The following is a 27,238-nucleotide window of genomic DNA, read 5'->3' on the forward strand; positions in this document are numbered from 1 at the left end:
AGCGCTAGCATTGGAAGCGGAAGCTGACAATACCATCAGAATCCATCTGAGAGGGTCACATAACATAACAGGTATATGCACATATGAACATATGACGTTGACACAAGCCTGGAATGAAACATCTGGCGATGAGGAACATACGAATTTGGAAAAAACCAAAATGAATTAACAATAGTGAAAGGACAGGGAAGAGAACTACCTACGTGAATCCTTAATGGCTGGCAACCAGGTATTAATTGATAGCCAGTGTCGCTGTTGAAATTGTTAGGATTTCTACATATTTCCACAGCCTCCAATACAATCTTGGACCTGTAGTGTCTAGTGTGAGTAAGAGCTCGAGCATCTTGGAACATGACATCATGACCCGACGATAAAGCGTACTCAGCTATTGCTGATATGTCTGGCTGGTTGAGACGAATATTACGTTCATGTTCCTTGATACGAGTACCAATGGACTGGCCAATGTATACCTTGCCACAAGTACAGGGAATTTTGTAAACCCCAGGATGTAAAAGTGGGGAAAATTTGTCCTTGCTTCACTCAGATTGTGAGCAGTTTTAGTGATGGTGCCAAATACAGTTTTTATATTGTGTTTGCGGTGGAACTTGGCAATTCGATCTGTGGTGTTATGAATGTAAGGCAGGTAGGCAGTTCCCTTCACTTCTTCTTTTTGTGAGATTTGCTTGGTTGTTTCACTGAGATGCAGGGCTCTATGAATCTGCAAATCGCTGTAACCATTACTCTTGAACGTGACTTTGAGTATGTCCATCTCCACCTGGATATTTAATGGCTCACAAATTTGTCTCGCCCTCTTGGTGAGTTTGCAAGAAATCTGCTTCATTTTTCATTTTAATTTTAACCAACACATTGTTTTAAATTCATTTTAAGAAGAAAAAGGTACCTCGTTATGATGTACTTAATAAAAAGATAAACACTTAGTGAATCACCTAAGCAATGTGAACAGCTGAAGATGTTCTAAAAAAGAATGAATCATGTAGTGTGTGTAATTAATTAATTTGCTAAAATGCAAATCTATCCATATATGTATCAAAAAGGTGGAAGATTTTTATGGTTATTAAGTCTCTTGGTGAGTGTCATGAGAATGCCTTGTTTTTGTGATGGATGGTGGTGAGAATCTGCATGAAGATAGCGATTTGTGTGGGTACACTTATGATAAACGGTATGTCCTAAGGAGCGGTCCGATTTCCTTCTTACTATAGCATCCAGGAAAGGAAGGCATCCATCTGACTCCATCTCCATAGTGAATTTCGTTGTAGGATGTTGCTGATTTATGTGGTTTAGAAATAGGTGAAGTTTCTCAGGACCTTCCGTCCAGACCACAAATGTATCATCAACATACCTTCACCAAATCATAGGTTTGATGGGCGTCGAAGCAATAGCCTCCTCCTTAAAATACTTCATAGGAAATTAGTCACTACGGGCAAAAGTGGACTTCCCATAGCCACTCCGTCCATCTGTTCGTAAAAATTCCCACCCTGCAAGAAATAGCTGGAAGTCATGGAATGGTAAAATAGCTTAGTAAGGTCCTCAGGGAACAGGTGTTCAATGAGAGACATGACCAAGTCAATGGGCAATTTAGTGAACAAGGACTCCACATTGAAACTCCCCAAAAGTGCATTAGGTTGAAGGGTTATGGTTGACAGCTTGTTGACGAAATACCAAGAGTCCCTGACGTATGATTCAGTACGTCCTATGTGTGGTTGAAGCAATTTGTTTAATTCATCCATTCATAACACCACAGATTGAATTGCCAAGGTCCTCTGCAAACACAATGTAAAAACCATGTTTGACACCGTCAGTAAAATTGCTCACAATCTGGGTAAAACCAAGGAGAAATTGTCCCCACTTTTACATCCTGGGGTTTACGAAATTCCCTGTACTTGCGGTAAGGTATACATTGGCCAAACATGCCGGTCCATTGGTACTTGTATCTAGGAACATGAACGTAATATTCGTCTCAACCAGCCAGACAAATCAGTAATAGCTGAGTATGTTCTATCGTTGGGTCATGATGTCATGTTCCAAGATGCTCGAGCTCTTACTCACACTAGACACTACAGGTCCAGGATTATATGGGCAGCTGTGAAAATACGTAGAAATCCTAATAATTTCGACAGGGACACTGGCTATCAATTAAGTAGTTCCTGGTTGCCAGCCATTAAGGATTTACGTAGCTTCCCTGTCCTTTCACTATTATTAATTCATTTCGTTTTTTTCCAAATTCGTACGTTCCTCATCGCCAGATGTTTCATTCCAGGCTTGTGCCAATGTCATACCTTCATATGTGCATACACCTGTTTTGTTATGTGACCCTCTCAGACCGATTCTGATGGTTCCGTCAGTTTCATCTTCCAACGCTAGCGCTGTACCATGTCCGGGGAATCATCTGGTGACGAATGAACTTATTATTTTTAGAAGCCTTTCTCGTGAACAGTCGAGATTTTCTTCTGTTGATGCAGAGCTAAGTTCTCTGCGAAACGTAAAGAATTTCACCGTATTTTCTTGACACGGCATAAGCCCAAAAGCCTATATCATGTCTACAGGGTGTTTCTAAATTCCCATTGCAGACTTTGAGTGCTTGCAGTAGGGTCTAAGACAGTTAAGTTTAGCATAGGAACTTGTGTCCGGAAACGTACCATCTTTCCGCTACCTGCAAGGAACTACCACAGCACATGTTCACAGCTCCTGCATTTTTGGCGCTCTGTCCGACTCCTGCTTCTTGTCGTCTGGGTCCAATTAGAATTGGTGCTTGATGTGACAACCGTAGACGTCAACACAGACATGGTACCTTTGTACCATATTCTCATACACACGATCACCAATCCCTGGTCCTCTAACATATTACATGTTATAAACCTCATTTTAGGTCCGTATTGAAAATTTAACAGTTCAACAATAATAAAGGTGTTTTAATTTATTCCACCTATTCAATACTTATATTTTCACTTATAGTGGTTACATAATTAAATTCTTAGTTACATGGGACATGTTTCGCCCTCAATTAAGGGCATCTTCAGCCTAAATACAATACAATCATCAAAAATACAACTAAATTAAAAGTGGAAGTTAAATACAATCATCAAAAATACAACTAAAATAAAAAGTGGAAGTTAAAAGTTTAGTCTGTTATTAAAATTCGGAACAATAAAAATGTGAAAAGTGATAAAATATAAAGATGCTAATGGAAAACTGTCTTATGATTAAACTATAATCTTGTCGGAGACTAAAACTTCTTCTATTAAAATTCTAATTAAAACAGTTCATATAAAATTTTAATTAGAATTAGTTTTAATTAGAATTTTAATAGAAGAAGTTTTAGTCTCTGACAAGATTATAGTTTAATCATAAGACAGTTTTCCATTAGCATCTTTATATTTTATCACTTTTCACATTTTTATTGTTCCGAATTTTAATAACAGACTAAACTTTTAACTTCCACTTTTTATTTTAGTTGTATTTTTGATGATTGTATTTAACTTCCACTTTTAATTTAGTTGTATTTTTGATGATTGTATTGTATTTAGGCTGAAGATGCCCTTAATTGAGGGCGAAACATGTCCCATGTAACTAAGAATTTAATTATGTAACCACTATAAGTGAAAATATAAGTATTGAATAGGTGGAATAAATTAAAACACCTTTATTATTGTTGAACCTCCAACATATGCCGCAGCCATAACCTGCACCAGTAGTTCTTTCTCGGATTCCACAGGGGTCTCGTAAATCAAGGTTTTCATGTGACCCCACAGGTAGTAGTCTAGCGGTGTCAAGTTGGGTGAATGTGCAAGCCAAGCACTCGGGCCACCATGATCTATCCACCGTTGCCCAAATCTTTGGCGCAGGTGATCTCGGACCACAAGTGAAAAATGAGATGGTGCGACATCGTGTTGAAACCACATGTTTTGACGCACATACAGTGACACATCGTCTAAGAACTCATGCAGTGTGTCTTCAAGGAATATTAAGTACGCGGCACCCGTGAGATTTCTTGGAAGAAGGTATAGCCCAATCACACATCCATTCAGGAAACCTGCCCAAATGTTCACACCGTATCATTGCTGAAACTCATGGGGGCGCGCAGCATGCAGATTTTCATCAGCTCACACATGACTGTTGCGGGAATTGAAAACGCCTTCCCTAGTAAACTTTGCTTCATCATTGAAAAGGATACACCGTGGTAAGTGGGGATCATCCACACAACGGTGCAGGAACCACCTGAGAAGTGGGTTCTTGACACAAAATCCTGTGGCTGCATTGCCTGTACCCTCTGGGGGAGGTACGGGTAGAGCTGCTGCTCATGCCCAACTCGCCAGACAGTTGTGTGATCCACATTCAGTGTCCTTGCTATGTTTCTGTTACTCGTAGTATCGTCCTCTTCCACTGCGTGGAGTGTAACCTCTTCAAACTCGGGTGTGCAGTGCCGCCGTGGAGCACCACAGTAGTCTCTGTTGGCGATGAATCTACCTGTCTCCGAGGCTCGCTGATACACCTTAGCAAAGAGGGCATGCGAAGGTGTTCGGCGGTGTGGAAACGCTCCCCATACAACTGACGAGCAGCTCTCCCATTGCATTGAGCTTCGCCGCACAATATCAACATGTACGTGCCAAGTCTCCAGATTTAAGCGGGAGACTCCCGATATTTTATTTCATCGTTCCTCCCGATCTCCCGATTGCCGGGACCAATCTCCCGATTTTCAGAGCAGTATCAGTAATTTTCGTATTAATTTTAACTCCCGCAGATTTTCTCGTTCTGTTGATATATGGCTGAGTGTGGCTGGTCGATAGTAGTTCTAATAATGATACCAGATGTCAGTATGGGACACGGTGGCCAGTCGTGTGCTCCTCTTTGGTCTATAATACAGTCATTCTCTTTGCAAGCAAGTAACCTAACCTCAGAAGTAGCACGCCATAGTCATTCTACCCAGGCCAAGACCTGCAGAAGTGCTCGTGTTGTGTTTTAATATTTGTTTTGGCCAAAATGTCAAAGAAATATGATGCCATGTTTAAAAGTGCTTATAGGGAAGAGTTTCCGTGTTTGAGTGAATGCAGAAAGGTACTAACGTTCACACTCTGTACTATATGTAGGTGTGATTTTTCAGTTGCGCATGGTGGGAAGTGCAATGTACTCAAGCATGTGCAAACGAAAAAACATACGGAGAGTATCCAGTGTGTAGAAAGAAACCAGAAACTGAACTATTAATGAAAAACCAAGATGTAAATCCTGTGACGAATGCCGTGGCGTTAATTACGTTATTTATCGTAGAACATAAACTGCCTGTAAATTGTGCCGATCATGTGGAACCTTTGTTTCTCAAAATGTTTCCTGATTCGGAAATCGCTAAATAATATGGGTGTGCTAGAATGAAAACAGCGGCTATCATTACAGAAATGTGCATGGAAGAAAGGGTGAAAATTGTATCACATTTTCAGATGAATGCATTTTCTGTTGCTACTGATGGTAGCAATAAAAGCGACTTGAAAATATATCCCATTGTTGTAACATTTTTCAGGCCTGAACTCAATGAAATTCAGAGTTGTCTACTCTCTGTGCCTAATTTAGAAGGGGATGCTACTGGAGCTAACATTGCCAATCTTTTGCTCTCAACTTTTTGGGAATTCTGCATTCCATTAAAAAACTGCCTAGCTCTTGGTGCTGATAATGCTCCAGTAATGGTAGGATTAAAGAATGGTGTGGCAGGATGTTTGAAGCAGGAAAATAGTAACATAATCATCGTAGGCTGCTCTTGTCACCTAATTAATCTTGACTTTACACAACACCGAGATGAGGAAAATTCCGAAGCATGTGCCTACTCAATGGTTATCACTAAGAAGGTGTTTAGATAGGATATGCTGCAGTGGGACCCTTTGGTTACTTTAATTAGGAGCAAAATTGTGAGTAAGGATTCTCAGATGGGAACTTTGAAGACTTACAAAATTCCTGAGCACAGTTTAAGTGCAGATGTGTCTTGTTTGTCTGAAAAGGTGAAGGATAGTCATGACATTTCACCACACTCCTCAGTTAAAAGGAAAACCCAGTCATCAGTTTCACTAAAAAAAAAAATTGAAACTACTGATGACACTAAGAGCCATGCATTGTCACGTGAAGAACGACTGTTCATGTATATTATCATACCCCAGCAAATCAAAAGGATGATTGTGATCTGATGATAGGGAACTCTGCATTTGTTTTAGTGAACACCATGAAGTCTGAGGAAAAGTACATATTCTTTTAAGTCTGTTAGAAAGTGTTTCTCTTCATCGTGTGACTATATGGTACACAAATTTCCATTCAAAGATGAAGTTTTAATTAATGCAGAAGTTGCAGATGTTTATGTTATAAGTAAGGCATCATTTCCTAGCCTTAGATTTTTCATTAACAAGTTTCCAAATATTTTGACTAATGAAACGGAACATTTAGATAAAGAACCTGATATTCTGCACTCCCAGTTCTGTAACTTTCACCTGGAAGAAACAGACCTGGTAAAAGGAAGAACTGATGTTCATTGGACAGTGGTAGGTCAGATGAAATCAGCTGATGGTGTACTTAAATATGACAGACTCTCTGAGGTGATGCTTGCTATTTTATCAATTCCACATAGCAATGCAGAATGTGAAAGGATTTTTATCAGAGTCACAGAGACAGAAACTCAGTTCAGATCCTTGCTGTCTGAACAAACTTTGGAGAAACTTACCTTGAAATCAGTTCAGCAAGGCAAGTGCTTTGAGCAAAAATTTAGTTCCGAGTTTCTGAAGAGGGCTAAGTTAGCTACTGGTGTGTTAAACAACAGTTAGTCATAATGTGATCACCATATTGAAGGATGAGAAGTCACATGTTCCTACAGTTCAGGTATGTCCAGTATTTGGTATTCACATATAAATGATGAAATATATTATATATATATATATATATATATATATATATATATGTAGGCCAAATAGAATTGTTAATGTATTGAATTATAATGAATTAGTACATGTTCTGCCATCAGTGATGTGTCGTGATACGTTGTGATTTGCTGCCAAATTTCTCCTGATTTTTTTACTTTTGAAAGTTGCCATGTCTGAGTACTGTACGTACAGCTTACTGCTGTGCACGTAGTAAAGAATTACTGCTGTACTGTAGTATGAACGAAGATCACAACCACAACAGCAGGCACAACACGTCTCCATGCGGATCACACACACAACTAATGGCATGGAATGTCAACAAACCTGTAGGGTTATGGGGCATCACGTGGTCGATCAATGATGTACGTACTCTAGTCAGTGGCACCGAAAATGCGGGAGATTTGAACGCATGCTGTGGTGGTTTCTTGCGAGTAGCGGTAAGACAGTACATTTAGGGACACAAGTTCCTATTCTAAACTTTACTGTCTTGATGCCCACTGCAAGCCCTCAAAGTCTGTAAATAGGAATATAGAAACACCCTGTATAAGTACGGACCATGAAAGCATCAGTGGCAACCATTTCATCTCCTTGCCAGCAGGAATTAATCCGGTCGTGAAAGAGAAAACAATTACCGTATTTACTTGTGTATTAGACCCCCTTGGCTTTTCGAGAAAAAGAAAATGAAAAAATTAATCTTGCCTGCACGACCCCACCAACGTAATTCATCAGAGAACAATAACGATTCCGCTTTGAAGCTGGTACAAGCCTTATGCAGCTCCGTTGGCATCACAGATTTGTGAATAGTTTTGTCCGTACGACCCGGGTAATGCAAACACGCGTCAAAGTCATGCGGTATATCTGTGTTTTGTGGTTAAGAATTGTCCGCCTCCGTAGCGTAGGCCTACTGCAGATCTGATGATGTCGCACAAATAGGTAACAGTTTTGTGTCCGACCTGCACATTGCAAGCTTGCATCAGTCATGCTTGTAGTTAGGAATGTCTGCCAGTGTAACAATTAGCATAATTAGCTGTCATTCTCGGAGGCCTGAGTTCAATTCCTGCTACCGAGATGTAAGAATTGCAGGAGGGTTGATATGCGGTAAAAATGGTACATGCATCTCTTCTCCATTGGGGACGTGCCTTAAAAAACTGCACCATCTCGGGATGAGAAAACTAGCTTACTTTAGTTAAGAAATATTCATGGTTGCTGCTATAATGTAGCAGGCAAGATCATTAACAAAGTAATCGTTTAATATTTTGTAGCTCATGCCAATATAGATAATTTTTTGAGAGAAGTAGGTTTAAAATGTGATAAAAACTATCCAATTATAACAATTGTTTTACTCTTCAACGTACCTAACAAATAATAACATTATTATTATTATTATTATTATTATTATTATTATTATTATTATTATTATTATTATGATTATTATTATTATTATTATTATTATTATTATTATTATTATTATTATTATTAAATTTACATCTCCACTAAGTACTTTTTATGATATTTGGAGACACCAAACAAAACAAATTATGCATTAATAAAAAACCACAGACAACAGAGTATTTTTTTTTTTGCTAGGGGCTTTACGTCGCACCGACACAGATAGGTCTTATGGCGACGATGGGATAGGAAAGGCCTAGAAGTTGGAAGGAAGCGGCCGTGGCCTTAATTAAGGTACAGCCCCAGCATTTGCCTGGTGTGAAAATGGGAAACCACGGAAAACCATTTTCAGGGCTGCCGATAGTGGGATTCGAACCTACTATCTCCCGGATGCAAGCTCACAGCCGCGCGCCTCTACGCGCACGGCCAACTTGCCCGGTGACAACAGAGTATGAAATTAAACATTGGATAATAAAACACATTACCGCCACACCTGTAGATGTCCATAAATGTGGCAAGTTTCCTGTTATTTATTTTTATTCTTTCTGTCATGGAACTTCTGGCACTCTCCGGGCACTTGACAGCATACCTAACCTAAACAATGGGGTTTCTCTTATCTAAGTTAGCTGTTTAGGTGAATCCTGATGTGATAAACGTAGAGAACATGATGAAATATACTTTAAAATAAAGGTCTGGCATTCAACAGCCATTGTTATCCAAAGAATGCTTCCAGTCACTATGTATTACATTCGGAAGTACAACTTGAAACATACACTACTTATCAGCTAGTTTTCTACAACACGGCTTTATTCAGAAGGGGTGGCTTCTACTACACATACACTAACTGGGAATAACAGAGACCATCTCCAGAAACAATTTGTGAATACATTCTCACTGTTTGGACTCTATCCGAAACTACAGTATGTTTTAAAGCTTCAAAAAGACATGTTATCGAATGCTCTCATTGGCAGTGCATGGCAGTGAAGATGTCGTCATTTGGATGACACACCGGTAGCAGGGAAATTGGCAGCACAAGATAGCGGTAATTCAAATGAATTCAGTGATCACATTTACTGTGTGGTAGGCCTACTGCTCAACTGACTGAGACAAATGACTGACCATCAAGTTCTTTTTATTAATATCCTTATCCCATTTCTTCATAGCGAGTTTTCACGACCGTATTTCCTTCCTGACATCAACCTCATCAGAATAGTTAATCAGATGAAAGGAATTACGTGATATATATGAGTAAATAAAATTGACTATATTTACTTTTAGGTCTAAAAGGCATGTGTTCACCATGTGTCTTTTTTATATTTAGAAATACTGCCTTCTAACGAAAATAGTCAGTAAATTTCAGAATACATTTGTAAATTTGTTAAAGAATAGTGTAGAATGTTTACATGTACATTTTATAGCTCTTTATAGCCTAGAAGTTGTGTGTTCACTGCACAGAATTTGAGGTCATCACATATCCCCCTTACTTTTCTCCGATGTAAAAGTGGGGAAAATAGGGGGGTCTAATATGCGAGAAAATACGGTCATTCAAATGATAATGTGCCACCTCCACAGAGGGATAAATTTTACTTCAGCCATGTCACACCACTATAAGTGAGTGACTCAATAAATGCATCAATACCAAGGCTAGGGGTGTAGTTAATATAAGGCATGAATTGTTAATGAAAATTCTGTCACACCACTGTAAGCGAGTGACTCAATAAATGCATCAATACCAAGGCTAGGAGTGTAGTTAATATAGGGCATGAATTGCTAATGAAAATTCTCCATCACATCATTTATCCGTTGGTGAATATCTTCAACTATTTGCTCCAACAGGGGACTTACCCAGAAATATGGAAAAAGGCCATAGTCCGCCCACTTCTAAAAGTAAGACTGGCAAAATACATCAGTGATTATCGACTCATTATCATCTTACGTACATTGGCAAAAGCTTTATATTAGAATTCATAGTTCATAAGCAGATTACAAACTATCTTACTCAACATAATCTCTTCGATATCCACTAGTCTGGCTTGAGACCAAGACACAGTACTTGCAGTGCACTATCACATGTGACTGATGACATAAGGCAAGCTACGGACAATAAACAACTGACGGTTCTGGTATTATTGGACTTTAGTAAAGCTTTCAACACTGTTGGCAGAGATATACCTGTACTTACATCCAAATTAAATAGTTTAAATTTCTCCGCGAGTGTACTCCAGTGGATCAGTTCCTATTTCACCGGCCGCTGGAAGTGTGTACTTAATAAAAATAATAATAATAATGATAATAATAATGAATGTTCAAATTGGCGTACAGTGGGAATTCAAAGAAGGATCTGTACTGGTGGGGCTGTAGTCGAGGGTATACGTGATTGTATGTTGTGTGCCCTCAGCTTAATTCCACTCATTAGAATAAGCCTTCTGATTTCTTGCATATACCTTCTGCTTTTGTTTCTTTTCTTTCTAATTTCTCCATTCCTTGTGATTGATGGCATGAGGCAAGCTACTTACTAGTTTTAATTCTTCCATAACAGTTGTTAATCGCAAACATCGAAGATTCAGCTTGATGAATAACATCAGTCATCACTGTTCATTGCCTACATTACCAGCCTTCTCAAACTAGTGTATTAAATATGGATTTCTTCATCTTAAAATGCCTGCTATGTATGTATGTACTGTATATATGCATGCTTACCCTTCAATCCATTTTCCTGATATGGGGTCGGGCATGAGGCGAGATGAAATTGTATGTGGCCAGATGCCCCTCCTGATGCCAACCTCAGTTCAGGAGCTAATGAAATGAATTATGGAAGTGAAATTGTGTAAGGAGGTGGAAGGAACTGGTTGTGGCCTAAGCATACGGACTATCCCAGTATTTGCCTTGAAATGAAAATGGAAAATCAGGGAAACCATAGAGAACTATCTTCAAGACAGCTGACAGTGGGATTTGAACCCTCTTGACTCCATAGCGATAGTACGTTAACATGTACGGCCACTCCGCAGGTCCTAAAATGCCTTCTACAGTATATGCCTCCTTTATGCCAAATTGAAGGAAGTTTGTTGTAACTAGCTGTAACCCACTTGTTATGAAGACCTTTCATTTTTATAAGTATACTAGCAAGATACCCGTGCTTCGCTCCAGCTTAAAAATGAAAGTTATTATTCAAAGTTTTACACTTTGTTGAGTCCACCATCAGCTATGGTATTATACTGAAATTTATAATTGAATACTTAACATTTTATACATAATCCGCCAAATTTTGCGATTTGTCGGCAAAGTTCCTCCCATTTTTCAATCTTTCCTTCCAGCAATCTATTTCGTACTTCCTGGGCTAGATCCAGGTATTCCGCCCGGTCAGTTGGGTTCCTAAATCTTTGCCATCTTTTCCTATAAGCATTTTTAATTTGGATTAAATCCTTGAGGAGATCCAACATGGTGTGGTCTTGGGTGCCTTGGCGGTAATTAACCCATAGCGGGCTGCATTTGTAGTCATAGTCATTACCCGGCCAGGACCCGTTTCCAGCATGGTCTGCACATTTTGACTACGGTCCAGAACATTATTATTGTTGAGGTGGGTGATATTAGTTGAATTTAGGTTGTTGTTGTTATTATTATTATTATTATTATTATTATTATTATTATTATTGCTGTTGTTCTGGACCCCCCCAGCAAGATGCAAGACTGCTACTTGGCGGTAAATTACATCTGCTGCCATTGTCATTGCCGACAATGTGACCAGCACCATTGTCGCGCGTAGGCAAGTGCGCGGGATTTCTGGTGATACGAATGATATACTTCTGTGCATTATTGACTTTATTATAGAGGTAAACAATTGCACAGTCAATATCATTCCTATCGTTTATTTCAAATGTGTTTAAATTTTTCTTTACTGTATATGCCAGGAAAATCTACTGTAATCTAACTTCATGTTCTCCAAAAGAAAAGATGGCTCTTAAAAACGAACTCAGGAATGATTAAAAATTATCGGTTTATGATCAGAATCAAGTAGTCTACATTACGAACAGTAAAATCAAATACCAATATTCATGTGTTACCTTCAGTTTTGTAAAAAGAATTAACCTTTTTTCACTTCCTTTCAAACTCACTCACCCCCCACCCCCAATTAAGTGAATTTTCTGGAAAAAATACTTGTTTCTTTATTAGTAAAGGATATTCTAAATACTAATTATCACGACTGTAACATCTTCAGTTTTTGTGATATGTGTCCTCATAAAAGGAATTCAACTCCTTTTCACCCCCACCCCCAAATGATTTCCCCCCAAAACTGTATTTTCTTTGTTTTTAAAGGAGATCCAAATACCAATTTTCACATCTGTAACAACTTTAGTTTCTGTTAGATGTAAGTATACTCATACAATTAATTTAATTTTTCAAATCTCAACCCCCCCCCCCTCCCTTCATTGGATTTTCCAAAATCAAAGGAATATGTGTTTCTTTACTTTTAAAGCAGATTTCAAATAACAATTTTCACGTCTGCAACATCTTTCGATTTTGAAATAATAGTATCTTCATACAAATAATTCAAATAATTTTTCTATTCTCACCCCCACCCCTCTTTAAGTGGTTTTCCGAAAACAAAAAATACATGTTTCTTAATTTTAATAGAGATACCATTTTTCACTTCTGCAACATGTTAAGTTTTGAGATGTACTGTAAACATGCTCATTTTAACCCTTTTGTTCTCACGCTATTTTCACCGGTCAAGCCCAAAACACTGAGGCCATTTTTCATGATTATGTATGTTAAAATGTAAAAAATTGCCGTATAAAGAAATCTCCAGATACAAAATTGAAAAAAATCACAATAGTACACTAATCAGTATAGTTTTAGGAAAAAATCCCAAAATTGTTCATGGGATATTATACTACCAAAAAAAAATTGAAAATTAGAAAATATATTACAAAAAATAAAAATCGGTTTTCTAATACTCAAAATGTAATCTGTTCTTTAGTGACATTGTTATTCAGTCATTCTGAAAATAAGAGCATTTAATTCTGTATAACATGATATAATTTTGTTTTTTGTATTCTTATTTAGATAGCACTTAACGTAAAGAACTGTACACGTACCTTCCGGAGTCAGCATGTTTGTTTTGGAAACATTCTCCTATCATCACTACCTGTAAAATACGAATCACACTTCTTCTTTATCTATAGCATTTCCCACACCTGTGGGGTCGCGGGTGCTAACTGTGTCGCACTTGTGGATTTGGTTCTGTTTTATGCCCAGATGCCCTTGCTGACGCCAACCCTATATGGAGGGATGTAATCACTATCGCGTGTTTCTGTAGTGGTTTGTAGTGTAGTGTGTTGTCTGAATAGGAAGAGGAAAGTGTTGGGACAAACACAAACACCCAGTTCCCTAGTCAGATGAGTAATCAAAGGCGATTGAAATCCCTGATATGGCCGCGAATCAAACCCGGGCCCTCTGAACCGAAGGCCTCTCAACGCTGACCATTCAACTAATGAGACTGCCTAAAATCCTAATCGCTATCGGCTATTAAGTCACTGTCATCGTCTAAAGCATCGAAATAATCCAAAACATCGGAATTATTTAGCCTAGAACTTGGCTTGGCCATTTAAAAAAATTAGGCCTATTCGTGGCACGAAAATCTAATAACATGAAATGTTAAACTAAACTTCACTTGGGAACACCGATAAATGTTGAATATAAACAAAATATAATAAACAATAAACTACTACAGTATTAAAATGGAAACAATAAAACGAAGGTAAAAACACGTTTTGAAGCTTAACGGAGACTGTACTCGCAACCAGCACACTTCAACTCGGCATGCGATAAACATATGCGGTTTGATAACTTCATTTGTTCCAAACAGATGAGCTTAGTGTCTCTATCTCTCAAGAAAAGTGTAAACTAAATCCAAAAGCTAGTATTGCTGTCCTTTCCTGACATCTGGGAGTCCATTAAGGTACTAATACAGCCATCCGAACACAGAGCCGATAGATCGGCACGCTGAGTGTTTTAAGCAATACCACTCGAGCCGATAGATTGGCTCGCTGAGCGTATAAGAGTTAAAATTTCACTCCCTTTTTAGTTCCCCTTAAGTGGAGTTTACGAAAACAAATCACCATTCTTTACTTTTACAGGGGATTTCAAATACCAATTTTTACGACTGTTAACATTTTATGTTTCTAAGATATACTGTAGATATAGTCTTTCAAAAAATTCACCCCATTTGTCACTCTTGTTTAACCCCCATTAATTGGATTTTCCAAAAACAAAAAAATATGTTTCTTTATTTTTAAAGGGGATTCCAAATACCAATTTTCAGGTCTGTAATATCTTTTCTGAGATATAAGTATCTTCATTACAGACATTCAACCCTTTTTTCACCCCTTTTCACCCCTCCTAGTGGAATTTTCCAAAAACAGAAACATACGTATTTTTTTTATTTTTAAAGGAGATTCTAAATACCTGTTTTTATATCTGTAAACTTTTCAAGTTTTGGGATATACTCATTTTAAAAATTTACCCCCCTTTTCACCCCCTTAGCGATGGAATATCCAAAAATCCTCCCTTAGCCGGCACCACATGACGATGATTATGCTTTGTCAAGTTGGTGACAGGGGATAAGTATTTGGATATTCTTCAGAATTACGTGCTACCAGGACTTATGACGTGTGCTGAAAACTTTCAAGAAATTTACTTTCAACTCGATGGGACACCACCGCATAATTATGCCACTGCTGTCCGCAATTATTTAAATAAAATTTTCCAAAGAAAAATGATTGGTCGAAGGGCAGATATTGACATGCCTCCATTCATGCCGACTGAAAACAGTTTGAACATAAAATATAATTGTAAGCATTGTTTGTATTTGTAATGAAACATAAATTCAGTCTTTTGTTTAAATCACTGTCCAGTGACTTTTGCGCCACCCTGTATAATCTCAGTTCAGTAACACGATTCCTTTGAATTTGTACATAACCTTCACGCAATCCCTTCGAACTTTTACAGCATAATCTCAATTTCAATGTCGCAGCTAATGAAATTGAAACAATCACGTGGTCGACTAAAAGGCACGTTAACAAGAATAATGAAGTCAATTACAGCTGACATGTCAAAAGCAGAGGTGAATGTTAGAATAAAAAAATGTGAAGAGCTATGGAATTCTTTTGAAGAAGTGCAGATTAAAATAGAGATCACTGATGAAAAAGCTGCACTACAGTTTCAAGAGGAATGTGAGGGAGAGCGAGGGCTATTTGAATCTATTTATTTCAGTGCATTTACAAAATTTCAAACAATAATAGATGAAGCAGAGGATGTTCAAAGTAATTTGCTAGCTCAAGTGAACATGGCCATAAACAACGCCATTCGTCAACAGGAAGTTTCACAAAATCATAACTGAAGAATACAGAAATTACCGGAATTCAGTGGCGAATTCACAAAATGGTTGCTTTTTAAAAATAGTCAAGTCAACCATTCATTATGATACTTGACTTACAAATACTAAAAAATATCAGTATCCGATTGGTCTTCTGCAGGGCGAGGCACGCAAAGTCATTCAGGGTTTTACCATTTCAGAAGAAAGTTACACAAGTGGTGTGCATCTGTGAGCTTGCATTCGAGAGATAGTGGGGTTCGAATCACACTGTCGGTAGCCCTGAAGATGGTTTTCCATATGGTTTCTCCGTTTTCACACCAGGCAAATGCTGGGGCTGCACCTTAGTTAAGGCCAGGGCCACTTCCTTCCCACTCCTAGCCCTTTCCTATCCCATCATCACCATAAGACCTATAACACCGGGCGAGTTGGCCGTGCGCGTAGAGGCGCGCGGCTGTGAGCTTGCATCCGGGAGATAGTAGGTTCGAATCCCACTATCGGCAGCCCTGAAGATGGTTTTCCGTGGTTTCCCATTTTCACACCAGGCAAATGCTGGGGCTGTACCTTAAGGCCACGGCCGGTTCCTTCCAACTCCTAGGCCTTTCCTATCCCATCGTCGCCATAAGACCTATCTGTATCGGTGCGACGTAAAGCCCCTAGAAAAAAAAAATCTATACCTTTTTGAAACTTAAGTAGTATATCTAATACTTAATATTCCATATGTATTTCATGAACTGTACCTACAATGTGTTTTTGTATATATGATTTGTTTTTTGTGTATAATATACAATTCTTCCTTAATATCACTTGGTTTGATTTACTAATACTATTACTGTTGTTATTGTCTTTTTTTTTTTTTTACATCATTTAAAAGTAATAGTTATTATTAAGAGTTTACTAAGTTAAGACTGGTTAAGTGTAAAGAAGTCATTACATTCCTAACTTTGCCAGGATAAATAAAACACATTATCTTATCTAAAAGATAATTATACAGATGTGGTTGAATTTGGTGGAACAGTGTGTAATTATATGGAAATTAACCAACTAACTGACCGACCGATTAATTAATTGTAGTCAATAATTAATTCAAGTATGCACAGTAAACACAGTGAAATGGAAATTTTTGTATTTAAAGCCTTCACAAAAATAGAAAGCTGCTAGACCATAATGTTACTGAACACTAGAAACTACAACCGTGCTCTGTAAATTATCTGATATGGAAAAAAAAAGACTGTGAAACATGAAATGGAGCTGTAATCTATATGCACTTTACCGTGATGCAGTATCAAGCCAAATGCTATGGTGTGCCAGTCTTACGTTTGACAGTTTCAAGCGCAGGGCGCGGATACTCTATTATTTCATTTTTATGTAGGTTTACCATCTCTTAATTTATGTGGAATGTCCTCTTTTATGCACATTTTCGGTGATTGAAAGGTATGCAGCTCTAAGAAAGGCCAGTATGTCATCAGTGTCAGACGAAGACAGGATAGGTAATGGGGGGACCACATTACACTAATAATCGTTGGTTACTTTAGCAAGTGCTCTAAGTGATGACCTGTTTAGTTTATGCATAGCTGAACATGCTGCTGAATGGATATCCTAGTGCGCTGTAGCATAGCTGGTGTTAGTGATCTGCAGGTCTAGGCAGCAAGTTATTGAAGACACTTAGGATTTTCTGGCTCCTCAGTTTAAACTGTTTGTTTTAAATGTTCCCACAGGGAGACTTCTAATGGCATTAAATCCAGTGACCAAGTGGGCCAAGAGACAGGTCCTCCTCTTCCTACCCATTTTCCTGCATGTGCCTCATTCAGATGGTTACCTTCATTGTGATGGAGCTCAATCCTGTTAAAACCACCTCATTAAATATTATCCAAATGGCACATCTTCCAGCAGAAGTGAGAGTTCATGGCATAGAAAGTGCAGGTAGCATGCACCTGTTAAATGGTCCTCAAAAAAATATGGGCCAGTAAGGCAATAATGGAAAATTCTTGACCATATATTCACTTCCCATTGCACTTGATAGCCTGCCTGTTGCACCCAGTGGGAATTAATTGCCAGCACTCTAGTAGTGCTTGTTGTGTTGGTTGATGGTACCAGTATTGTGGAATTGTGGTTCATCCGAGAACAGGATTTTCAATAGGAATGTTGTCCGACTCGTTGGCTGAATGGTCAGTGTACTGGCCTTCAGTTCAGAGGGTCCCGGGTTTGATTCCCGGCCGGGTCGGGGATTTTAACCTTAATTGGTTAATTCCAATAGCCCGGGGGTTGGGTGTTTGTGCTGTCCCCAACATTCCTGCAACTCACACACCACACACAACACCACCCTCCACCACAATAACACGCAGTTACCTACACATGGCAGATGCCGCCCACCCTCATCGGAGGGTCTGCCTTACAAGGGCTGCACCCGGCTAGAAATAGCCACACGAAAATTAAAATAAAATAGGAATGTTGCATCATTTTCCAGAATTCCTAACAGCCACTGACAGAAATTAGTTAGCTTTGAAATCCCGCCCTTAAGTTCCTGGTTTAGTTGTTGATGGTAGGGGTGATATTTATCCTTGTGTAATTTTTTTAGTATGGAAGCCTGGCTGATGTTCACCTGATGTGCAATTGTCCTTGTACTCATGTGTGGGTTATTGCAAGCTGTGGCCAAAACTGCCTTATCATTCTCACCAGATGTTACAGTCTTCTCTCAAACAGATGGTATTGTCTGAAGTACCCCTCTTGTTCCTAAAAGTCTTTCAAATCAAATTGGGAAGATTCCACCTTTCATTACTACTATATTATGCTATCTCTCAGAGGAAATACTCTTTTCTATTCTAATAATAAGAACATGTTTTGTCCCCTTATATGGGGCATCTCCAGCTTAAAGAAGATTTAAAGTATATAAAATGCATACAAAATGGCAATAGACAGTATAAAAATAAATAGTCTTAAAACATTTTTGAAGCATTGTGTGTGGGTAACTCTTTGGTCTTCTTTCTTGATTGTACAGTTGTTTGTATACTGTGTTCTTGCAGTGGTAATATTCCAGTCATGTAGGATGATACATTTACATTAATAACTGGGCAATTAAAATTGAGTTAAGATCTGTTCTATGAGCTGTCAACTTGTGTGTGATGTTGAGGTGATGTTAAAAGGTTTGACCTAGTAAGAGAAACTCCTCTAAATATTAATTGTGCTGTAATATGGATGTTAGATATTCACCAGTGTATCAAAATTCAAACAAGAAAGGAATGTTGCCATTAATGCTTTCGCGGCCCGTACTTAGACATGATACTGTATAGGCTTTTAGGCTTATGCCGTGGCAAGAAAATAAGGTGAAATTCTTATTGTTTCGCAGAAATCTGTGCTCTGCGTCCTGAGGAATGATTTACTTGGTAGAACACGACTGAACCCTTTCTCTCTCTATGCAATGGTCATATGCTGACGAGGATCAAAATTTGCTACCTTACGTTACCTGACACTATTTAAATCCTGAAAATGAATCTTGATAGCATGCCAGGATTTCACTTCATCAGTTAAAGTTATCATAAGTTTAACTACATTGTTGAATTTACTAAGAATTACTGAAAATACTCTAACAGAAATCACAGTGTACATAATAACACCTCCCTCTTCATTGCACAGACAACACAATATAGAATTCAGTACTTTTCAGTTTAAAAGAGTTTACAATGTACATATCTCACACGGTAATATCCCTTATAACAGATTCAAACACACATTTCAATAGAATTTCCATAGCACTATGATGATATGATGTAACAATATATTTTGCTGTAACTGTGGCGCAAGTCTTCACCTCAGTCGGATGCACTCTCGCCACAGTAATACTGGGAACTATGCCATAGCACTCTGTTACCAGTACTGTGCATACTCCCTATATACTCTCTCTACGTGACAATAGCATCGCTACAAGTTAACTGGTAGCAGTGCTCTCACGACATATCTCCTAGCGTCTACCAGTCAACGAAACTTTGTTCAAAATCAAAACTTATCTCCATGTCCGTAATGGTTATCGAGCAGCCAAAAATTAAGTTTACCCCTATCTCACCTGTTCACCACATTGATGCAGCACAATCTTTAGCTTGTATGTCCCAACTGTATCCTGGGTTTTCAAGCTACTTGTTGCAACATTTTCAACACACTTCAACTATCTTTGTTGATAAAGTTAACCATAATAGTTATTTGATTTGATCCTGTATTGACTTGTCTAAATCTATTAAAAAACTATTTGGTTTGTGTTGAGTCCACCTTGTCAATGAATAAATAATTTTTCAATTATAAAAAGTGTTTTGACAAGGTGGACCTAACACAAACAATTTTAAATAGCTTAAAAAAAATAGATTTTAACTTTCTTTCTCGATATAGTCAGTTTCCCATGTTACACAGTCTTGAGCAATCTTCACCACTATGCCACAGATTCTTACCCAAAGTTAAAAGTTTATAGAAAATACAATAATATACATGTTCCATACTTCCTAACTATAAATATGATGCTATATTCTTACATATTAACTTCATACAATTACATGTTTTTCACTACTTTACATAATAAATATTTTTTTAAAATTTCCTAACCTAACAAATCTGGGGGTCGTACTCTTGTACAGTTATAAAGGTTCCAAGATATTTATTGTTGAGGATTTCGATGCTGGTCCCTTTGGAGCATTGTTCTCATTCTTATGTTGTGTTGCCAGTGAACAATTTTGCACTTTTGGAATTACAGTTTTTTAAAATGTATTACTAATTACACTTTATTGACCAAATAATAGCTATTTTAATTAAACACTCTCTCTCTCTCTCTCTCTCTGAATTATATTCCTCTCCAAGCATTCAGTTGGTTTTGAACTCTGGTCAAGTTGGTTTCCGTTCTTGTTGTCTCTTCAGATTATTTCACTGTTCTGTCCTTCAAAACTAGCTGTTATAAATTCATGGAAGCTCTATCAATATATCACAAGGTTGTGTCAAGTGGACATAAAATACCAATCCAGTATAAAAAGCACCCACTGTGGTTGGGGGACGCAGATGAAGAATATACCCACAGTATCTCCTGCCTGTCGTAAGAGGCGTCTAAAAGGGGCGACCAAGGGATGATATTAGAACCATGAGACTACTTGTGAATAGTACCATTACGTGTGGAACACCATGGGTCGATGTTACTTTCGACTAGTACCATCTTTGATTATTTTAACCATTATGGTTCATTCTTGTCCGTATTGACTTACATTAAATTTCTATGAAACACTTTTCCGCCTTGGATTTGACATATTTGTACAATAGTCACCAACAAAACAAATTATACATAAATCGTGAAATCACTAAAATATCTCTTTTTTTGTCTAAACTGTTCACTTACACTTACTATGTCATTTACTGTAGTAAAAAATTTAAAAATAGAATAATTTTCAAATCATAAAATGGATAAGACCTATCAAGTTAGTACTGTATACTAAAATTTGAAATGCTGTCTGCTCTGTTCTTGAAAACTTCTCCTTTCCTTAAAACCTTATTTACATTTCAGTTTCAGCTGGTACCAAATTTGTCAAAATTAAAACAAATTTTCACTTGTCTGAACCAAACAAACATGTCCTTCCTCCTATGCTTGCTGCCATTGACCTTAATGAGACTGAGACCAGCTGCTATTTGGGTTGTTGTCAGGCTAATCAGGTGGTGAAAGATTATCATTGTTCACAAGAGAAAGAATCTCAAGATCAATTGGAATCTGTTTCTTGAAAACAATTTCCAAACCATGGAATATAAGGGAGTTTTTGACCCAATAAGAAAATATGCTCGACCTTCTAATTATACCCGTTTCCAACCAAACGGCAATGAAAGCCTTCATTTCAATGTAACTGGGTGCCACTGCTGTGCACTGGCATGTGGTGACAAGATATGACTTCTCAAAAACTGATTATCATATCTGTTTGTCTCTGTAGTTGTTAGGTTCCATAATTGAGCCGTGAAAAAAACAAACAAACAAAAAACTATAGGTTTTGCTTCTGACGAAGGGACATGTCTCGGGCCAGGAGTCTCGTAATAACTAGCTGAGGGTTGGTATTTTGCATCTTGACATAACTGAATTTCATGGAAACAGGAAATTGTTGCTGTTGGATGTTGTTACAGCTGTCATCATCATCATCATCATCATCATCATCAGTACTGTCCCTCAGACGGTTCTTACCAGTTTCACTGTTTACACTTGTCCAATGAGCACGTGGTTGGGTATTTACAGACAAATCGCCGTTATCACTCCCAATAACACTTTCCCCTTCCTCACTTGCTGGAGGAGTGAATTCCTCATTCGAAACTTCATCATCCTCTTCTTCACTTAATTATTAAGATATGCAGCCAGTTCATCATTGTCAAGAAAATCATTTCTCCTGCTAGTTGCCATTTTACTCATGTGGCATGGAGATCATACGTCGTAAATGAACACGGACTTCCAGAAATTCACTCTATGATAACAAATGAATTTACGCACTATCTAACAGCGTACTTAAGGTCTACACTGACCATTCTCTATGGACTCGACACATAAGATGTTGCCATCTAACAGCCCAAGTTATACTAACTCTTATTTAAAAAAAAAAACACCTGCGCTATCCAAACAATATATTGTGGTTGGCACTTTACGCGTATATGCAAAACAATGATACGTCGTTGCCTGGCTCTCTACGGGTTAATAGGTTTTATTCATTTTATGATTTGAAAATTATTCTATTTTTGAATTTTCTACTAAATGACATAGTATGTATAAATGAACAGTTTAGGCACAAAAGAGATATTTTAACAATTTCAAGATTTATGTATAATTTGTTTTGTTGATGACTGTATTGTACAAATGTCAAGTCCAAGGATTTTGTTTGATGTTTTTGCACCGCTGAAGAAGAGAGTGGTTGAGCTCTCGAAACATGTATGGTAAATAATTAAAATATAATGTTAAGTATTGACAAGGCAGAAAAGTGTTACATAGAAATATTAGTAGCATCTTGCTAGGAAAACCATGGGTCTACGTTACATAGGAACAGTGCCATTATTTGAGGAACTCTACGGGTCTGGGTGTTGCTTGTGGTAAGTGTTATCTTGTGCTTTCCACGGTCGGTTCATTGTGTTACCTATGAGTAGTTCCACATTATGAGAAACACCATGGGTCTATGTTATCTGTGATTAGTAGCACTATGTTAGAAACACTCCAGGTTTGGATGGTGCCCGTGATTAGTACTACTATGTGAGAAACACCACAGGTATGGCTGGCGCCCGTAATTAGTACCACTATGTGAGGAAAACCATGGGTCACCGTTGCCTGAGTGTAGTACCATTATGTGAGGAACACTGGGTTTGTGCTGCCTCTGGGTATTACCATAATGTGTAATACACCGCGGGTCTACATTACCTATGATTAGCACCACTATGTGAGCAACACCATGAGTATACATGGCCTGTGATTAGTTCCACTGTGTGAGGAACACCACAAGAATACTGACACCTGTGATTAGTCCCACTATGTGAGGAACACCCTGGGTCTGCGTTGCTTGTGAGTAGTACCCTTACCTGCTAAACACCATGGGTTTGTGCTACCTGTGAGTGGGGCCATTGCGTGTACTTACCATGGGTCTACATTACCTGTGATTTGTACCACCATGAGAGAAACATTATGATTCTACATTACCTCTGATTAGTACTGCTATAGGAGGAACACCATGGTTCTGCTTTACTAGTGATTGCTATTATGAGGGACCGATGACCTGGATTTTGGACCCCTTTGGACAACAAGCATCATCTCTTAAAATAAGGAATTGTGAATTGTATCTACTGACTGTTTTGGATCCATGGTCATTTTTTCATCATCATTCATTTTAGAATCTAGTCAGTGGTCACATTTAAAAGTTTCTATTATCATGTCATTTCATTGCACTTTGTACCATTAGGAGCCAATGACCTAGCTGTTAGGCCCCTTTAAACAACAAACATCATCATAATCATCATCCGAATAAAAAAGCAGCTCACCTGACAACTTTCAAGGTGATTGCTGCCGAAGCAGATGCGGCAGATGAGTCTCTTATAAAGCAAGGACGATACCACTCGTGCAGTTGCAAATGGATGTATTGTAGTGTTACTACTAAACATGAACTAGCTTGGGCAACATTTGTAACTTTAAAAGTGATTGTCATAATAGAAATGAATAAATAAATTGGTGATATTGGGTGCCATCTGCAAAATACTTACATAAATAACTTGGTTGAGCATGGAATAATCCTTTCTCCCTAGGCGTTGGCATTGGTTGATGAGGATCCAAATTTGGTTCCTTACCTTAATTATCACTATTTAAACCTGGAAAATAAATCTGGGTAGCATACCAAGTTTTCATTCCTCCAATAAGGAATTTACCATTGGGTTAACTATATGAATTTACTCAAAAAGAAAGAACAAAAATGAAAATCATCTGATGGTACCAACCAGTTTTGCCTCTTAACACAAAACATGTCTCCAAAATTGATAAACAAACAACATATGTGCATAAGTAATCAGTTATTATATACATTTATACACTTACATTACATACTTCAACAGGTAATATTCCAATAGGCACTGCGTGACATCACTACTGTATTCCACTTACTATCTAGTAAGAATAAGGTGCAACAATCTGCCTTACATTTGGATATTCTTATTTACTAAGGTCATCCCTAACCTTAAACTCTCGAACAGTTCCTCTTGAGACTGATGCCTTGGGCCCTTCCAGCTTCCAGTAACCATTTACAAAGGTTGTTCTGTCATCTTTGCGTCGCTCTAAGACATCATTATACAGGAATCAGCTGTGAAATAGCGCTATCACTTATTCACCTACATTGATGCATCACTATCTTCAGCTTGTGTCCTGACTTCACCCAAGGTCTTCAAGCTACTTGTACCGAGCTCGATAGCTGCAGTTGCTTAAGTGCGGCCAGTATCCAGTATTCGGGAGATAGTAGGTTCGAACCCCACTATCGGCAGCCCTGAAAATGGTTTTCCGTGGTTTCCCATTTTCACAGCAGGCAAATGCTGGGGCTGTACCTTAATTAAGGCCACGGCCGCTTCCTTCCAACTCCTAAGCCTTTCCTATCCCATCGTCGCCATAAGACCTATCTGTGTCGGTGTGACGTAAAGCCCCTAGCAAAAAAGAAAAAGCTACTTGTTGCAATACTTTCAACGGACTTCAACTGTCTTTCCCGATTTAGTCACTGTTTTATATGTTGCACAATCTTGAGCCATCTTCACCACTATACATATGTAAAGATTCTCACTCAAAATTATGCTTGTGATGATGATGCTTGTTTAAAGGGCCTAACATCTAAGGTCATCGGCCCCACTCAAAATGACAAATTATACAAAATATGATATACATGTTCCATATTCCCTGACTATAAATCCGTATAATACTAATGTTCTTGCATCTTATTTTTAAAAAAACATCCGGGAGATAGTGGGTTTGAATCCCATTGTCGGCAGCCCTGGAGATGGTTTTCCGTGGTTTCTCATTTTCACACCAGGCAAATGCTGGGGCTGTACCTTAATTAAGGCCACGGCCACTTCCTTCCCATTCCTGGGTTGTTCCTGTCCCATCGTTGCCATAAGACCTATCTGTGTCGGTGCGACGTAAAACAAATAGGAAGAAAACCCCACATGATTTTCACTACTTTATATTACAAATTAATTTTAAAATATTTCCTTACCTAAAGTTGTGAGGGAGGGGGGTTGTACGTACTCTTGTACAGTTACAATTGCAATAGTTTTGTACTAATATGGAGTGAGGATGAATATAGGAAATGAAGAAATCTCATTTGCAATGACACCAATACTTTTACTTTTCATGGTTTGAAGTTTTCTTACTCTTTTTTCATAATATTTGTTGACATATTTTAGATTTTCCTTCTCAGACTTCAAGAGAAAATACCATTCATAAAATGTTTTTACCTAGAGAGGGGTAGAACAGCCTCTCCATTGTTAACAGAGATGCAATTGAAGATTTTAATTTCATCATATTATTATAAAGCTTTTGGTTGCTAAGCACAAAATGTTTTCTTTTACAGAATAATAAAAAACCCTGTTTTTTGGAAGAGGGAGGTGTTAGTTGCTACGTCGAGGGCTGTCCATTTAAGCATTTAAAATCAGAAGATAAACAAGGAGATAATGATGCTTCAAAAGCAAGTAAGTTCGTGTGTTAATTCATTTCATAAGCCCTGTAATACTGATACTTGGAAGTTTAAATATTTTTAAATCTCTTAAGGAGAGAGGTTTACATTTTTCTTGCTAAAATTCATAGTTTTGTAGCTCAGCAACTACTGTTGTTACTTAAACTAAGATTTTCACGTGTAACATATGCACATTACATTCATGAAGCAATGTTAACATTTTTTAAAAGCAGGCTAATTACCTGTAATTTTTTAAATCAGATGTTCATATTAAATTTTTGTGGCTTAATGGAGTTCTGCAATGTAATTCATTGAATATTTACATGGTCCTTTTGCTAAAATTACTGAAGGACTAACATTCTCCAAGGAATGCTCTATATATAAGGTTTTTTAACTTATGGAACTCCAGTAGCCTCCCTAGTCAATCAATTATCTCTTCAATGTACGGCGGAAAGGCTATAGCTGCCGGCCTCTTATCTTCTTTCCTCCTGGTTGTTGGATGTTTTACTAATGATACTAATATTTTTATGGCTGTATCCATTAGCGCATAGGGCTATATTGAGGTGGCTGAGCTTGTTAAAGTGTTGCAGTTGACAAATTCTTCTTGCATGGTGAGCTAGCATCTTTATTACTCTGAAATTTTGTCATGGGTGGTGTTTGGACGTCCTCTGCAAGTAGCGCTCTGTGTGGGTCGGCTTGCAGTATACTCTGCACCCAAGTTTAAATCTGCTATCTTCATTACCAGAACATCGAGGAAAGGGAGTTTTCCTTCTTCACTACTATGCCATATGTACAGATTCTCATTGAAAATTATGCTTGTGATGATGATGCTTGTTGTTTAAAGGGGCCTAACATCTAAGGTCATCGGTCCCACTCAAAATTACAAGTTATACTGAATGTTTGTGTTATTGCTTTTCTGATGCTGTAAAAAACTGCTGTAGTTCTTCTCCATGGCTCCAGATTACAAAGTTGTTATCTATGCAGCAAAGCCACACTGTAGGTTTCAGTGGTGCGGTCTCGAGTGCTGTTTGCTTGAACTTATCCATGACGAAATTTGTGATCACCGGACTCAGAGGACTGCCCATGACAACATGATAGATTAGTTCATAGAAACTGTCACTCCACTGGAAATAACTTGTGACAAAGCAGTGGTTGAACAAGTTGGTGATGTCCTTCGGAAAAATATGAGCGATGTGCTCCAGGGCCTCCTTTACTGGTACTTTAATGAAGAGTGAGACCACATTCAAGCTGACAAGCAGGTTTTTGGCTTTTCTATGAAGTAGCCGCAGTCTCTGACGTACAGCTGTGTGCCATGAATGGTTGTAATAAGGTGGCCAGATGTATCGCAATATTGTAGTTTGATGATCCAGTAGCACTCAGAATGGACC

General features: G+C 38.1%; 1 protein-coding gene across 3 annotated transcripts in view; it reads left to right on the plus strand.

Moving 5' to 3' along the window:
* The window catches only part of LOC136864568 (uncharacterized), a 170,975-nt gene that overhangs the window by 55,951 nt on the left and 87,786 nt on the right, over positions 1–27,238 (plus strand). For all 3 annotated transcript variants that reach the window (XM_068226062.1, XM_067141762.2, XM_067141744.2), the window contains exon 5: positions 25,749–25,866. In XM_068226062.1, coding sequence (XP_068082163.1) covers positions 25,749–25,866 — 118 coding nt within the window. The remainder of the gene's footprint in view (positions 1–25,748; positions 25,867–27,238) is intronic.

The sequence above is a fragment of the Anabrus simplex genome, chromosome 1, assembly GCF_040414725.1.
Source record: "Anabrus simplex isolate iqAnaSimp1 chromosome 1, ASM4041472v1, whole genome shotgun sequence".
Taxonomy (NCBI): Eukaryota; Metazoa; Arthropoda; class Insecta; order Orthoptera; family Tettigoniidae; genus Anabrus; species Anabrus simplex.